Genomic DNA, 16,826 nt, shown 5'->3' on the forward strand with positions numbered 1-16,826 from the left:
CTTTATAAATAAAAAAAATTACTCTTTGATAACTGTTGTTTTTATTTTTGAACTTATTTCTATTATAAAAATAATGAAAATGTCAAAATGTAATATTTCTTCATATGGATGAGATTTCAGTTGTGTAAAATATATATATATTTTTTTATTTAAAGCATCCTCCATTAGTACAACTAGCTTCACAAGTCCTATTTCTATGAGGTGTAAAAATTCAAAATAAAAAAAGACAAATTTGACATTTTAGTAATTTTTATTTCCATCGAATATCACAACATTGATAGTTACACATTTTAGAACAGTTTCACTAACTAATGAATATTTGTTAAAATTTTGCAACTCGAAAATGTTTATAGCGCTATAAATATTTAATGATTTTATAATATGAAAAAGTATACAAATTGTTAAGAAATAAAAAAGTAGATTTGTTTCACGAAACAGTTCTAAAGACAAAAACATCTAAATCTTAAAAATTACATGATTCACATTTATTACGAATAGGAGGAAAATTGACAAAATCATTTCAAAGTCAAATTTTAATTGATTTTTTTAATTCATCTTGCAATGAAAATCAAAACTATTAACTTATGTAACAACACAAATATTGTGCACTTAGAAACTATTATATAAATGTCCACAAATAATAAAATCTTATAATTGAAGAAATAAATGCTACAAAATAGTTTGGAGATTTAAATTGCGCGTTTTATTGCATTCCAGTTGTACATAGATAATAAATATTAGAATAAAGGCGGATATTGTGACGTAACTACTAAGTAAAGTCTTATATTAATTGATATTTTAAGACATTTGAATGTATCCGACTCGAAGGAGCGGAATGTTTTTTTAATTAAAATCTTTGAGCGATTATTTCTATTTTAAATAATTAATATGTCAGATTTGTTACTTTGCCCCAATTCCTGCATTTGTAATAAAACCGTTCATATTACCTTTTATAAAATTTTTCTCTGGTCCCGAAATAATATGGTTTTATTTAATGCCGAAGTTAAAATTATCCTGTGTGCTATATTAAATTTTTCATATTTTTAAATAATTATAAATCTGTTTTTAGGAACAAAAACCTACCAAGTAGATGTAAAATATTTAAGCAGGAATATCTAGAATTTTATGAAGAAATTGGGGCCAGTTTTTAATCGATAATAAGAAATAGTGACTTGACTATTGTGAATATTTCTTTATTACTACAACTATACTACACATACAAAGCAGACGAAACTTCTTAATATTATTTGAGGTCGATCGAAAAAATACGTTTTGGCAAAAAATAGTCCTTTATAAGTCATAACCCAAAAAAATATTAACCCTTCAATGTTGCCAGATAAAAAAATAATAATATGAAAGATCTCTAACAGAATTAAATCATTAATTGGTAGGTATATTAGGGAAAGAAAATATTGTTTTTTTTTGTTCTGAATAATCTCAAAATGTACTGTAAACTGGCATACATTATATGTTCGATTTTTATTTTATTTATTAAGGCATTGGATATCGGTGTCCTTTAGCGTGTCTTAAAAATTTGCCAATGGAAAGGGTTGCTAGTTATAAATGCAATAAATTAAATACTATTTACCTACTAAAGTGAAAATATTTTTACTAAGTGAATTCAAGTTGAAATCTCAGTAAAACCAGTTTCCTTTTATGAGTTATATCTATAACGTTTGATATTCTTATAAATTAAATAAATATAAAAATTAGAACAAAAATAATACATTTTAGTAAACAAAACTATAAAATAATCATTAATCGATTTTGAAAAATCGATTTTTTTGTTATTAACTTTCATTAATAATAAACATTCTAGTCATAAAGAAAAAAATACATTTAGTATCATAATAATTAAAATAGTTTTAAAATGACGAAATATAATCGGTGTTACCATATTTCAGTAATATAAATATTTATTAATAAAAATATGCCGTAATGGCAACAAATCTTCTATCAAGATAACTTTGTTCTATTTCCACAGAACCGCCAATCGATCGCGCCAAAGATAATATCTGTAACAAATATTTATCTAGGGATATTATAAACTGAAAACTGAAAATTACATTATCTGTAATTGCAATGAGGAATGCACTGAAAATAGATTTTAAAAAAAAACATATTTATATAAATTATCTAAATTTATTAAGAAGGGAATTGACTCTTCTGATAAATGCCCGACTAAAAAGAGGGTAATGTTTATCGCAGGTATGTATACAATCGAACCTGGATAGACGAGATTACAAAGGACTAAGATATTTTTCTCGACTTTACAGTTATCTTGTCAGAATTTCTCACTTATGGAGGTCGTTCATCAAGACCGAAGAATGACTCTATAAAAGTTTCTCGCTTATCCAGGTTCGACTATCTGTGTCAATTCCCTGTCTTTTTTAAAATAATATCTAGTTCACAAAACATACCTGATCTGATTTGGTGTTCCTCGGTAGATATAAAGCAATGTTGGATGTTATTTTCCTTGCAAACTGCAACAACTCAGAAGCCGGTTTTGGTTCCAACATTTTTTCTATATCATATTTTTGATTCTGTAAAATACACATGAAAAATTTAGTTTAATATGATAGATTTTTTTTAATTCATACAGAATAATTACAAAAGTGAGCCAAACCTGTGAATAATTAGGTCCACCCCAGGGCGGGCTCAAAAATACCATGTCAGCCTCGAGTTTTGAGGCCAACTGGAAGAAGTCTCCCACTATGAACTCAATATTGTTCTCCACTCCGTACACTAAGGCGTTATGTCGAGCCATCTCTATCTTAGACGGGTCTATGTCTATTGCTATTACTAAAAAAATAATCAAATACATGGCTTTATTTTTTTTACACTGTCAAAACATATGTCAACATACTTTTATCTATCTTTTAAATTAAATCAAATTAAAAAAAATGTGTGTTTCCACACTAAAATTAGGTACGTTAAAAACACTATAATTTTTTCTCCGAGTTAAAGATATGTATTTTTTAATGACAGAGGAAAGATGAAGGGAAAGATTTCTTTACATTAATTTTATCCTGTTTGACCATACAGAACAAATATTTAAATAAACTCTTACCTTTCTTGCAAGTCTTGGCAAACTGTATTGTGTTACCACCGGCTCCGCAGAAGGCATCCACCACTGTGTCGAAGGCGAACTTGTCTGCAATGTGAGCGGCTACATTCTCCGGTGTCACGCTGAACCAGCTCTCACGATCCAGTATTATACCTTCATCAAATCTTAAAATAACAAAAAAAAATGTAGATGGATATATTAATATTATAAATGCTAATGTTTGTTTGTTACTAGGTATCTTCAGTAAAGTGCTGAGAATTCCGGTGCGTTCCTCGGAAATCCCAGGGGGTTTTAGTCGGTCAAATCCCCAGAAGACAGGGTATCTTTCGAAGATTTCTCCCCCGATACCAAAGTGATATCTTCAGTAGATGGATCTCAATGAAATTTGGTATAGATGTAGAACACATTTTGGAAGAATATGTGTTCTTGTGGGTACCTATGACCCCGAGAATGTGTATAGTTCCCGTGGTATAAATTTGATTCATATATTTACTCAATAACTCTGCATCGGTTCAAAGTATTCAGAAATTTACCATAGTCTCAAATATAACAAAGTACTACCCTTATTACTTTTTTATTTCCGCGCGAACGAAGTCGCAAGCACAGACTAGTAAGACATAAATACTTCTTAAGGTTAATTTTACCTGTGGAACAAAGAATGTCGTTTCTTCCAATATTTCACCATCTTTCGATCACCTTGTAGTTCTGGTGGCATGTCCGACAATACTTCCCTTGTGTTACATTTCGCGTGACGTTTTTGTCTCTTACGACGTTTTGTTTGATCTGTTTGCAAACAAAACGAGACATAATGAAATTGGAATAAAAATATGTAAAATCTTAAGTATTAGATGATGACTTCAGTTTATGTTGTTGGCAACACTGATTTATAGTGTCAGTGTTATCCAAGCCACCGAAGGGAGTAGACATCTATCAGAATATCTTACAACATTCACACTTAATACTATATATATGAAATTGGCACATTTTATTAGTGAGGAGTGATTTATTAATTCTAAGTACTACAGAGTAAATAAAATAATGAATTATATTGAATCTTAATAAATAAGCAATATTACCTGAACAACAGGCCTCATCATCAGGACATTTATCACCATCTTGCACATCACTGATTGAGTTATCTACCTTCATAGGTAACGGCACAGAAGCTGCTTCATCTAATAAGTTCACTTGATTCTCTTCACCATCTTTCTCTTCATCATCATTATTATCACTGAGTTCAGTTACAACATTATCGGTAGATAATTTATCATTATCTGATTGCATGTCTGCATAATCCTCGTCAGTCAGTATTTCTTTGTCCTCTTGTGAATCATGTTCCTATATATAAATATAATAACTTTCAATATTAAATATAAAATATCAATAAGCTTTAATCTATACCGTGTCTTAAAGTGGAAAGATTTGATTGTTTACTTGCTTTGAATAGGCTACAAAACTACTAAACTTATTTGAATAATTCATTAACTGTTGGGAAACAACATTATTAAAGTTTGTACCCTATAAGGATTCCCATCGTCATCAAAGTAAGTTTTCTTTGGCGTTACAAATTTCTTGTAGCGCGGAGGACGAAGTCTCCCCAAACGTTTCTTGTAAACTAAATTTCCTTTTGGTATGCTTCCTGCATCAATTGCGAAACCCATTATTTCAAATGTGGATTTTATTTTTTCAGTTGCTGCCTTTTCTTCTTCTTCAATTTCATGACTGAAACAAAATACACAAATGAATAGTCTATAATTAAATTTATGATTTAACACTGTGTAAAGGCAAAAAAATAATTGAATTTTAACAAAGGTAGAAAGTGTAACCTTTTTACTAAAAATCTGGTTTGGCTAATTTTGTGGAATTGCTACCAAATATTAAAAAGTTTATACTTCACCTTGATTTTAATACCACTGGCTTTTCTTCAGGTGGATCATTATCTCCATTGTCATTACTAACTTGCTGTACATTATTGTTAGTCGGATGTAAATGTAACTCAATAGCTGAATTAGTATTTGTTGTTGTTGAATTTTCACCAACAACCTGAGAATTTGTATTACCATATCCTTCATTTGCATCAAATACTTCATCCAAATCTGAATCTCTATCCCCCTGTAGCAAACTCTGTATCAAAATTCCAATAGACCCAACAAATTTCCTGCTCTCTTTGTTATTCTGCTTTGGTTTCACTCTTTCATCTTCTAGATTGATTTGATCAACTTTCTGTTGCACTTCAATAACTGATGCCATTTCCTGTGAATTATTATCACTTCTATCCATTTCAATATTTTCTGGTTCAACTTCGACACTATTGATTGCCATATCTACAACATCTTTGGCTTCATGACATGCAATATAATTAGCGTAATGCAAAGCATATTGTTCACCAAAATGTTTCTTCCACAGAAACTCCCAATATTGCTCAGTATCCATTTCTTCAGATTGGTCTGGGTTATCGTCAACATTTAGATTAGCAATCCGAGTTTGATCATTAGATTGATCATCAGATGGGGATGATGACACACTATATTCATCTGTTGATGTTGATTCCGATGTTATATGGCTTGATGTGACATCATGACTTGATAGTGTCATTTTTGTAACATTTGTCATTGAATCTGTGCCAACAAATGTTCTAGGACTGACAATCCTTTCATGTTCAGAGCAGGACCTTCTCCTACTTAAAGGTAACCAAGCTTCCTCTTTACTGATAGTTGATTCACTTGATTTATCAACTTTATCTAATCCATCACCAGTTTTACATTTCTTGTATGGATTTACTTTTGAATCATAAGAGAATTTTCTCTCTCTAACACAATCATCTTTGTCCGTCTGTGTCTCAGTTTGTTCCATACAAACTGGTTCAGATGATTGCGGTTTTGGTATATTATTCTCATCTAAGACCAAATCATTATTTTCATCTAAGTATGATGGGTTAATATAGTCACTGTATTTCTTTATCCATGAAGCCCATATAATTCTCTCTCTATTGGTAGCCCAGAATTTATCCCATGTGTCTTCAGATAAGTAGTTTTCATTAGATTCATCTTGCATATCAAAATCTTGATCCATTGTATCTATTTTATCATGGTTAGTGATGTCAGAGTGGTAATCTTGATATGTGAGATCTGCCCCACTGTCACTTGGTTGTATTGCATTTGATGGTGTGAAATGTAGTTGAGGATCATGTTCATCAGTTGAACAATAATTTTCAGTATGAGATGCACTGCAGTAACAACTTGCACTTTCATTCTGATAATTGGGCATAACAATAACAAAATTAGTAATTGAAGAGATGGTATATAAAATATAATATCAAGATTATCTTACCTCACTTTTAACCTTACAAGATGTATCCAGAGAAAAATGAACATGCGATTGATCCTCTATATCCTGGGAGTAAGAATCACGCAAGCCATCAACTTCACTTCCACTGATTTCTTCTCTATCAACGTAATATACTTCATCTCTAAAAATCAAAAACAAAATATAGCACGAATGTATAAATGTTAAGAACATACAAGAATGTATTGATTTTTTGCTACTGTATTAATTGTCACAAGCTACTTTAAAATACCAACCTTAGGTATACTCTGCTGCAGAGGCAGTAAATATATTTCCTATTTTCAAACCTTATATTCTCGAGATCGAAATTAAATTCGGCGAGCGGTTCCCAACGATGGTAATAATTTCGGTAATGATCATAAAATTCCGACATTGTTACAAAAACTTTTCAATTTTTAAATTAAGATAATACAAACGGATACCACTAAGTCATAGGAACAAAATTAGAGAATTAGTTTTAAAAATCTGTTGAAATAAATGAAATTATAGTATTCTAACTCTAAATTGATTTTTCAAACTCGACTCGAATCGAAAAACTAAAATGACAGAACTTTACCACAGAGTTTATAACATTTAAGCACCGTTCCTTGTATTTTAAGCCAACCAACGACCTTTTTTTATCTATAAAAGCTTCTATCTCGTTTTGTTTTGTCATTTGATTTTGAAAGATTGAAATTGAATGACAACAAATGTCAATGTCAGGTGGCACGCATGCCGTATATTTGTATTAATTTTTATTTGATTATTAATTAAATAATCCGTAAAATTACACAATATTTACTGAAATTTCATTATCACATGATATAAAATGGGTAAGAAAAACAAGGATTCGCTGGGACGGGCTCTTATCAAAGACAGATTTTCAAAAAATCGTCATCGCCGACATGTGGAAGACAATACAATGGTATAAAACAAGCATTTACTTTTTTATTAATTAATTTACTGTTTTGGAAATAATACAAAGATGAACATGAATAAAATTTACGTATTAAGTAAAAATTATAATTTAGAAATTTTTAAAGATGAGGGTTATTCTCCATACATTTGCATTTAATAAGGAATTGAAGGAATGTTTATTTTACATTAAAAATTCCTCATTTCATTTCATTTTGTAATCTTGCTATTTGACATACAAAACATCTCCATCTACTAAAAATTGATAAAGCATATTTTTCTAAAATAATATTTTACTTTCAGCTGCATACCACAGAGGTCAATGATGGATATGAATGGGGTCGGCTGAACCTGCAGTCAGTGACAGCGGAGTCATCACTACAAGAGTTCCTCTCTACCGCTGAGCTTGCACAAAGAGAATTCATTGCTGAGAAACTTAATGTAAAATATGTTAAGTCAGCACCTGCTGCGGTTGAACTTGTCACTTCACAACCTAATTTTGACGAACCATTGACAGTACCAAGAAGGTTTGTATGTTAGATTTATATAAGAATGTGATGGTTGACACTTTATCTCATTTCGTACCAACATCAATATTTTCTAAGAAGATAAAAGTTAAAATACATACATATTGGCCATTACGATATTCAACTTTTACAGTTATGTACTGAAAATTTTGATGCTTATCTTTATATAAATACAAGCTGTCGCCCATGACTCCATCCTTGTTGAATAAAAAAAAACGTAATAAGTAGCCTATGTGTATCTACATCTATGCCAAATTTCATCGAGATCTGTTAAGCCGTTCTGGAGATACCTTTAAATAAACATCCATCTATCCATCCATCCAAGCATTTGTAACATTAAGTAATAAGTAAGATGTAAACCTAATTTGTTATATAGTGTTTTAACATTGGAAATCCTCAGTAATATTTTATATAACATTCTAGACCTCTGTGGAACCCAAGTATAACAGCTGAAGAACAGATTGGCCGCGAAAGAGATGCATTCTTAGACTGGAGAAGGCATCTCAATGAACTGCAAGAGAAGCTCGGAGCTGCGGTCACACCATATGAGAGGAATTTAGAGTTATGGAAACAATTGTGGAGGACTTTAGAGAAATCAGACATTGTAATGATACTTTTGGATGCTAGGAATCCTTTATTGTTCAGGTGAGAGATCTTTTTATGTATTTAAAAAAGAATAAGGCATAAGCATGATATGGTCTTCTATTAGGTTATAGTTGTACCCTCTCAAACTAACCATCCATTCATTAAAGTGCATCTTTGAGCAATAAATTCCATAAATCACTACCATTTTTTGGATTAAAGTGAGCCATATGTAATTCGTAATTAATATTTTTACAGATGTATGGACTTGGAGAAATATGCAGCTGAACAAAAATGTAAATGTATACTTCTACTAAACAAGGCTGATCTGACAACTGAGTATGTGAGGAAATGTTGGGCGGAGTACTTCGGAAAAGAGGTAAGTTAAACATTGAATCCATTTTTTTATTAAACTCAGCAGAAGAGTTTAAATCCTACTATAATGGCTACTATGTAGACGTGTAGGTAAGCCATAATTTTGTGATTATATCCCTGTGTTATGTTTTTTCTTAATTAACTTAATAAATATTATTTTATGAGTAAATTTGAAAGTGACATAATGCAGAAGAGGATTTCATTTGTCTATTGTATGTTTATGTTTAATGCATTAAAATTTGAGTTTCAAACTTACGCTAGTTTACATAGGAGCCTTTGATTATATTCCATTTGTATTAAATTATTTCAGGGTGTATCAGTAATATTTTTCTCAGCTGCAAAGGCATCGAAAGAAAGAAAGCTATCTGAAGAAGATGAAACAAATAAGAAAAGACAAAGTATAAGTGAAGATAATTCAGACACGGAAACAGAAGGTGATGATGATTCTGCCATTGATGTTGATGAAGTAAATCCTTTGAAAGAAGCAGAAGATGATATTGAATTATTTAAAAAACAATTGGGTATAATTGATGAAGCAGTTACAAATACAGCATCAAAATTGGACAGAATTCAAGAGACTTTAGACAAAGTCATTGAAAATTTGAAATTAGGAAAACCTATTGACTTTCAAGAAGAAAATAAACCAACTGTAAACGATAATGAAACAAATAGTAATACAGATAATGAAATACAAATGCAGAATTCTCATGAGATATTCGGTAGAGAAAAACTATTAGAAGTTTTGAGGAAACTGAAAACAAGAAACTTGAAAAATCCTCCGAGATTGACAGTCGGTATGATTGGTTACCCAAATGTTGGGAAATCAAGTTCAGTTAATGTTTTAATGCAAACTAAGAAGGTGAGAAAAATTTTAAATGTACACTTACATATAAATAAGATTTAGGTTTTTTTTTATGTTTGGTTAATTTAATTAATGTTTATATATTTAAAGTAATATAATTTCCAGGTGAGTGTAAGTTCAATGCCGGGTCACACTCGGCATATACAATCACTAATGCTGGAGGACGACATCGAACTCCTGGACTGTCCCGGTCTAGTGTTGCCAGCGTACGCGGTCGCGCCCGACCTTCTGTTGACAGCGGTGTTGCCTATTGATCAGGTAAAAATATTTTTTATCTTATTTGTGATTGGAATTGAACTTAAGTGTTTTAAAATATATATTTTTGGCTCACAATTCGTTTTATCAAATACTAGCTTTTACCCGCGACTTCGTCCGCGCGGAATGAAAAAAATGCACACAAGATAAAAAAGTTCCTATGTCTGTTTCCTGGTTCTAAGCTACCTGCCCACCAATTTTCAGTCAAATCGATTCAGCCGTTCTTCAGTTATAAATAGTGTAACTAACACGACTTTCTTTTATATATATAGATAGATTTTCCTATAAGTTTTTATAGGAGGGTTGAACAAATATCGAACTAATAAATCCCTTCTCTTGTGACTTGCAGTTTTAATAGTTAGTCTGATTTTAAATAGTGGTTTTTTGCTTGTTTAAAATTAACTATTGATTGTTGGGAATGTTTTTTTTATTGTTTATGTTATTTGTTTGTATATAGATGCGTTCTCACGACGCGGCGATGGCTCGTCTGTGTGAATTGGTTGGTCGACATACGTTTGAGGAGAAGTACGGTTTGTTGTTGCCCGAACAACAGGAAGGGGAGGGAAATGAGTACAAGAAGATACTCACGGCGCATGCCTGTGAGTTACCTTTTATAACACATTTACATAACTCACGCTTCTGACTTACAGGGGTAGGCAGAAAAGACAGATCTCCATTTAGTGCAGTCTTGATATAATTATCTTGCTTCTTCTACATTGAACTGATACATCTTACTGATTCATAAATGATTTTGATTTTGATCCTTATTCATATGTTGTTTAGGGGAGAGTCGGAGGCTCAGGGGTTAAGCACTTGACTTGCAGTCTGCAGGTCTTGTGTTCGAATCTCGCCATGTAACAATGTGTTTTTCGATTTTCGAATGAACATTTGTCCATTTATCATTTATTTATTTATATATACACAACCTGCACATATCTGGGAAGAAATTCAATGATATGTGTATGTGTGACGTCATCCAACCCTTACTAAGCCAGCGTGGTTGACTCCCCTAACTTAGGGTAGGCTCCGAGCACCTCAGTGGGGACTTATAGTGAGCTGATGATGACGATTTAGGTACTTATCTGTTATTATTTAATATACTTACCCGTAAAGGATTTTGTTATTTATGTAAATTATTTTGTTTTTCTATTTCTATGGTTTTATTTTTATTATTCTGTATATTGTATAAACCAGTTAACCGCGGCTTCATGTCGGCGGCTGGTCAGCCCGATGTGAGCAGGTCGGCGCGACTGTTCCTGAAGGAGGCGGCGAGCGGGCGGCTGCACTGGGAGCAGCTGCCCCCAGGATACCAGCCTGCACCACTCAACTGTAGGATACAGGAGAAGAGGAACGAGACCAGGAAACCCACGCCCAGGGAGACTAGAATGGTCGAGGTAAGTATAGGGAAAAATAAACAATTTACTCGAAGCTTGCAACACTATTTTGGGTACTTAGCACAGGAACTGTACTTCAGCAGCAAATTGAGCGAAATTGATTGTCGCGTCATCGTAATTTAACCATTGATACCAGTTTCACACGAAGACAGAACAATGTGACAGGGTATTCTGGATGACTAGCTGTCGCCCGCGACTCCGTCCGCGCGGAATTAAAAAACTCAATTAGTAGCCAATGTGTTCTTCCAAACTATGTTCTACATGTATGGCAAATTTTAGCAAAATCCGTTTTAGGTATTTTGGAGACACCTTCTAACAAATCCATCCATCCGTCCATCCATCCATAAGCATTTGTAATATTAGTGAGATTTATAATTTCTTGTACTCGTAGGGTTGGAGAAACACATCAGCGGAGATAGACAGTGCATTTTTTGCTATGAAGAAAAGTACGTCGCATGTCAAAGGAAAACCCATTTTAGGGTAAGTTGTAGTCTTTATCACTTTTTCCTGATCTGTAAAACTTTTTTTATCTATATTGAAACTTAAATAATTATTTTAGTATTGCTTCTTTCATAAGCGGAACATTTGACATAATTTCTATTTATTTTAGGAACTTAAACTATTAGTAATATCTAAACTTAATCACTTAAAACTATGGGTTATTTATTTTTTTATTTACTTCCAACATGCGGTTATATATTATTACATGTACGATGTATTCAGTCATTAAATTCCTCCCTCCTTTAACCACGTCATAAGATAGTTAAACTTTATGAATTAACGTTTGGCCGCGGTCCAGGGTTCCAATTTCGTCTTCTAAAAGTTTATTTAGGTTTCCCTTAACTATAATTGATAATATTCCGTCGCGGTTTCTCTTTCATCTGTCCATTTGATATCTAGTTAATTTTTATTAACGGTGATTTGTTGACTACAATTAAGTGTTGAGAGTTAGTTTTAATTAAATTTTCGTTAAAAGATTAGAAAATATTGAAAAGTTTTGTCGTTTATTCGGTTTAATAATATTTAAGCAATTTTTTATTAGGGAGCGTCGGTGAACCATGAATTAAGCACTTATCTTGTAATCTTTAGATCTTGGGTTCGAATCCCACCATATAGTAATTTGTTTTTCGATTTTCGATTTACATCAACATCAAATTCAATGATATATATTGTAACCAACCCTTACTAGGCTAGCATGGTTGACTATGACCTAGTCACCCCTAACTTAGGGTAGGCTCCGAGCTCCTTACTGAGGACGTTAAGTGAGCTGATGATGATGAATAGGATTATTTTTGCTAAAATCTGTACTTTGTTGACTGTCTGTTTTGTTTGTTTTTTCTGACTGTACGTCATTAACGTGCATACTCTTATCTGAACCGGTGGGCATAAATCACTAGTGCCCCCTGTCAACGTCTAAAATGTCACAAGATTCTTTTTGTATTGAAGCTGTCATGTAATTTTTTCTTTTATGGCACTTTCTATGTCAAAGTAGGTTTTATTTATAATCTGATAGAACCAACCGCGATAGCAGCGCCTCTCATCGGTTCTGATAAACTTGTTTGACTATACTCTTTAGATTGCCATTGCTGATATGAATCCCATCGCTTTAATTTTCTTCCATCTTAATTATACAATATTTATCAAGAATTTTAATTTAGTAGTATTTCGTAGGATAACTGGGGCTCAGTCAGCTGACAGGCCAGTTGTCGGCAAACCCTGGAAACATGAGAAAAAACACGCTAATAAAAATAAGAGAGAAAAACTCAGAAGAGTCTATGCCCATTTAGATGAACATTAACTATACTTATGATGAACAAACTCACATCAAAGATGTAGCGAGAGGTATTTAGACTCGTGGAAGAAAAGAAGATAAGAAAGACTGAGAAGATTATCATATCAGACGAAAAGCGGTGAAGTACAGACGGTCACGACAGTTTTATGATTTCTTACTTTCTCAGTCAAATTAAATGTAGGCTATAAAAATTTTTGCTATATTTTTATTTGTTAAAGGTATAGTACTGTAATACTTTCCTATTTGCATTTGGTTGTAAATATTTTTGATATATAAGGATATAATAAAAAAAATCTTTTGTCGTATCAAATTGTTTTATTTATTTACCTCACTTTAACTTGATACATTAACTTACTATCATTCTTAATACAGTTGCAGACGCGTATATTTCTTTTGTGCTAGCCACGGGATAAGAAAGGTAAGGAAAGGGATATAAAGAAAAAAGGTATTGGTCTAAATTTCCCTTATTAAACAAAAGATACGATCTTTTGTTAATCTTTTGTATTGTGTAGTTTCTTCGAAGCTACTTAACAGCAGTAAACGCCAGCAACAACATCTGTTGTACGAATTGGTCGACTCGTCAGTTACAATATCACGACCACAGACAAGCGTGAAGTGGAAGCAATTCCCCGTGCTGAATGTGCGGCCTTATTTTAATGCTATTTCCCTTCTCACCAGTTTCTTATAAGATGGTATGGTAAGAGGAAGTGGGTGTGACGGAGGAGGGAACGCATAGGAAGGGGAAATATTCTCTATATGCGTCCCCGTCCCTTCCTCATTCAATTAAAGGTAGGCAACGCAAGTGGCATTGCCGATGTGTTATGGGCAGCGGTCGCTTCGCTAATTCAGCAATTACAGGTGGCCATTTGTTAGTTTGCCTTCTTATGATGAGTAAAACTTACCCATTTTTGCTATCTTCATTTCATAATCTTTGTGATTCAATGAAACCGCATGTTGTGTCGATTTAAAGAAAAGTATTTTGTCTACCAAAATTTACGTAGTATTCACGTAGTGGTATGAAATAGAATGAGGCAAAAACACTTGGTGGCCTAAAGATAATTAAGAACTTGTTTTTATGCTCCAGAATCGATGTTCTGAAAAACATTGAATTTGTGTTGTGACCTAAATGAATTACATTGCGCGTTCTTGTAACGTTCTGTAATTCAATGAGTGGTAATTAATCATGATAAAGGGTGAAAAACATCCACAACAATTTTATTCACTACTTTTAGTTCCAAAATGCCAACGACGCACCTAACAAAGTAGACGAATATTTCATAAGGTCTCCTATAAATTTAACATACGTAAATCAGCAGATGACGTCAAGAACTCAAGAAAAAAGAAGCTTGTTAGCGAAGCGTGAAACGAGCAATGCCGCGAGAATAAAATAGTCATCCGAAACATAAACATTTCTCCCCGGCAGTTGCGCAAATATGCGGGAAATTCTTATGGCGTAATACTGCCCCGAATCTCTTGATTTACAACGCGGTCGCTAATTTAAGACAAGTGGTCGGATTTACGTTCGTAAATCGCGACCGTCGACAAGCGAACACATTTCTGCGGTTCACTTAAAGTTCAAATCTCTGTAAAACACGAAACTTTAGAGAGGAAATCAAAGATCACAGACGATATAACGCATCCTCTATTATGTTTAATTTCCGTTCCAACTTTTCAACAGATCTCATTTGTTTACGTGTTAAAATGAAAATACAAGACGATTTTTTACATATTTCGTTTGAAATCTTTGTTCTTTTTTAGGGTTTTACGTTTGTTAAGAACTAACGTAAATAAAAAATGGAATAGTTGGCGCCTAAACAAAAAATTGTGAAACAAAATATTTTCACGCTAAATTAGATTTAAATATAGTTCCTATAAGCTTTGTGTTATAGGGCGACATATTCTATCAAAATGTCAGAAATTTAGAGCTAATCAACACAAAATCTCTGTCATGTCGTCTTAATGTGGCATTAACATTGATGTTGTTCCAAAACAGTTACTGATATGAAGGGCATCATCCATACTTTCAGGTAAATGTCGTACCTTTTTAACATGAATATAAAAGGTGTGCATACGTTCAGACATACCGGTTATATGTTTTTTGTGTGATACAAAAAATGAGAAGGGGGAGGTGAATATTTTTTTTTGCAATTATTTAATCACAATGTCTGTTACTTATTTTTGTTTATACGTGATGATGGCAAAAGAGCGGCGGGAATACCGGGGTGGTCACTGATGCCAATGTTCCTCCGGAAAACTACAGTAACCGCCGGTCTTTGAAGAAAGATACGCTTGCTTTTTGAAGGACTCTCAGTCGTATATACCTTGTCTGTAACTTTAAGAGATAAAATTAAAACGAGGCACTACGTTTATTTCTAAAGTTTAATAAAGTTTTCAGCAATAACATTTTTCTGCAATTACCACAAGCTACAAAGCTGCAAACGAGAACACAGAATGTAATTATTTAATAAACATATAGAACCAATAAATAAACAATCCTACTTTCGAAGAGATCTGGCACAGACTAAACACAGGTTATGCATTTAGAAAATTTATCTAAATTTCGCTACGTCTTATAAAATGCTCGAAACGTTTCTTTGAACTATTCAAACAGATTTCTCTATAGTAAAATATTTCACAGCTGTTGATAGATAGGATGGACGCGTTGTAATCGTGGCATACCTCAATTCGTTATTGTGCCACCGGGAACTGTTCTTCTGAAAAATTACTTCGTTAGATTAAAAGATAATAAATTTTCAGTCATAAATTGTGCTGATGCAACTCATTCTTTCAATTTAAAACGGAGATTTTATAAAGGTTTGATATTAGAGTTTGTGTTCTGTAACTCAAATACTTACGCAAAGATACTAAAAATACCATGAGTACAATATCGTAGGTCACATGTCCAAGATTTTTTTTTTCAATTGGTGTAGCACTTTACATTAATTTTAGACAACATTTATAAAAAAGATAAGTTTTCAAATCAATTTATTACAACAGAAAATAGAACAGTTGCGACGTGCATGTATACGTAATTGAATGAATGTAGAAGAAGCGAGAGAGGTGTGTCCGTCAAATGGAGTTCCATGATCTCTGCCCCTTTAAGCCACGGGATGGACTTATGTTGTTGTATACAGCTATAAGTTTCTGTAGATTTGATGATTTTCTTCTTGTATAGGCATCTTCAAACAGACATACAACGTCGGTCTCGGAGCAAGTTCTCATAAAGGAGACCTTTTCACTTTGCTGTTGACATATTATTACGCATCAGCAGCAAAGCGGAAAAAGACAGTTTTATGAAGAACTTTTGCTTCTTTCTTGTGTTCGCTAGTTCTGTTCTCTTTTTCTTGAGGCTGTAATGCTTACATACTAGCTGCCTTAAGCTACTTACTTAGTGTTAGTAGTAAATTTTATAAAGGTAGTGGCTAAGAAAACATTAATTAATGAAAATTGTTTGTGCATAATTGAAGGTTTCAACAATGTTAGGGGTAATTTCATATCCTTAAAATAACTGTTATTAATATAATATCAAAACATGCCCTCGTTTTACATTATATTGTTACAATATTTTGTATAGTGCAGAAGTAGCGGAATTTCATGCGCGTCGGTGTGTTATACAGAAATAATGTAAACATTTTCTGTTTATGTAAATATTCTCGCGATCTGCTGAACGTGAAGGACGTTATGCGGGTTTCACACGAGGGCGGAACAGTAGGACTATGCAGTATCGCTATTG

The 16,826-nt window shown here is 32.8% G+C and overlaps 2 protein-coding genes across 2 annotated transcripts; one reads left to right on the forward strand and one right to left on the reverse strand.

Moving 5' to 3' along the window:
• Positions 1–1,896: 1,896 nt before the first annotated feature.
• LOC106713716 (trimethylguanosine synthase) lies at positions 1,897–6,898 on the reverse strand. The gene is made up of 10 exons (XM_045680185.1): positions 6,649–6,898; positions 6,398–6,536; positions 4,965–6,319; positions 4,585–4,789; positions 4,144–4,405; positions 3,712–3,850; positions 3,071–3,231; positions 2,627–2,802; positions 2,421–2,543; positions 1,897–2,015 (listed from the first exon to the last, which is right to left on the reverse strand). Exons 1-10 carry the CDS (start codon positions 6,783–6,785, stop codon positions 1,920–1,922), a joined length of 2,793 nt encoding a protein of 930 aa, XP_045536141.1. The 5' UTR covers positions 6,786–6,898; the 3' UTR covers positions 1,897–1,919.
• Positions 6,899–7,083: 185 nt separating this feature from the next.
• Positions 7,084–13,106, forward strand: LOC106713742 (large subunit GTPase 1 homolog). The gene is made up of 10 exons (XM_045680211.1): positions 7,084–7,316; positions 7,610–7,833; positions 8,257–8,478; positions 8,674–8,794; positions 9,101–9,649; positions 9,758–9,910; positions 10,365–10,506; positions 11,102–11,301; positions 11,693–11,781; positions 12,973–13,106. The coding sequence occupies exons 1-10, from the start codon at positions 7,221–7,223 to the stop codon at positions 13,097–13,099; spliced, it is 1,923 nt and encodes a 640-aa protein (XP_045536167.1). The 5' UTR covers positions 7,084–7,220; the 3' UTR covers positions 13,100–13,106.
• The last annotated feature ends 3,720 nt before the right edge of the window (positions 13,107–16,826 follow it).

The sequence above is a fragment of the Papilio machaon genome, chromosome 12, assembly GCF_912999745.1.
Source record: "Papilio machaon chromosome 12, ilPapMach1.1, whole genome shotgun sequence".
Classification (NCBI taxonomy): domain Eukaryota; kingdom Metazoa; phylum Arthropoda; class Insecta; order Lepidoptera; family Papilionidae; genus Papilio; species Papilio machaon.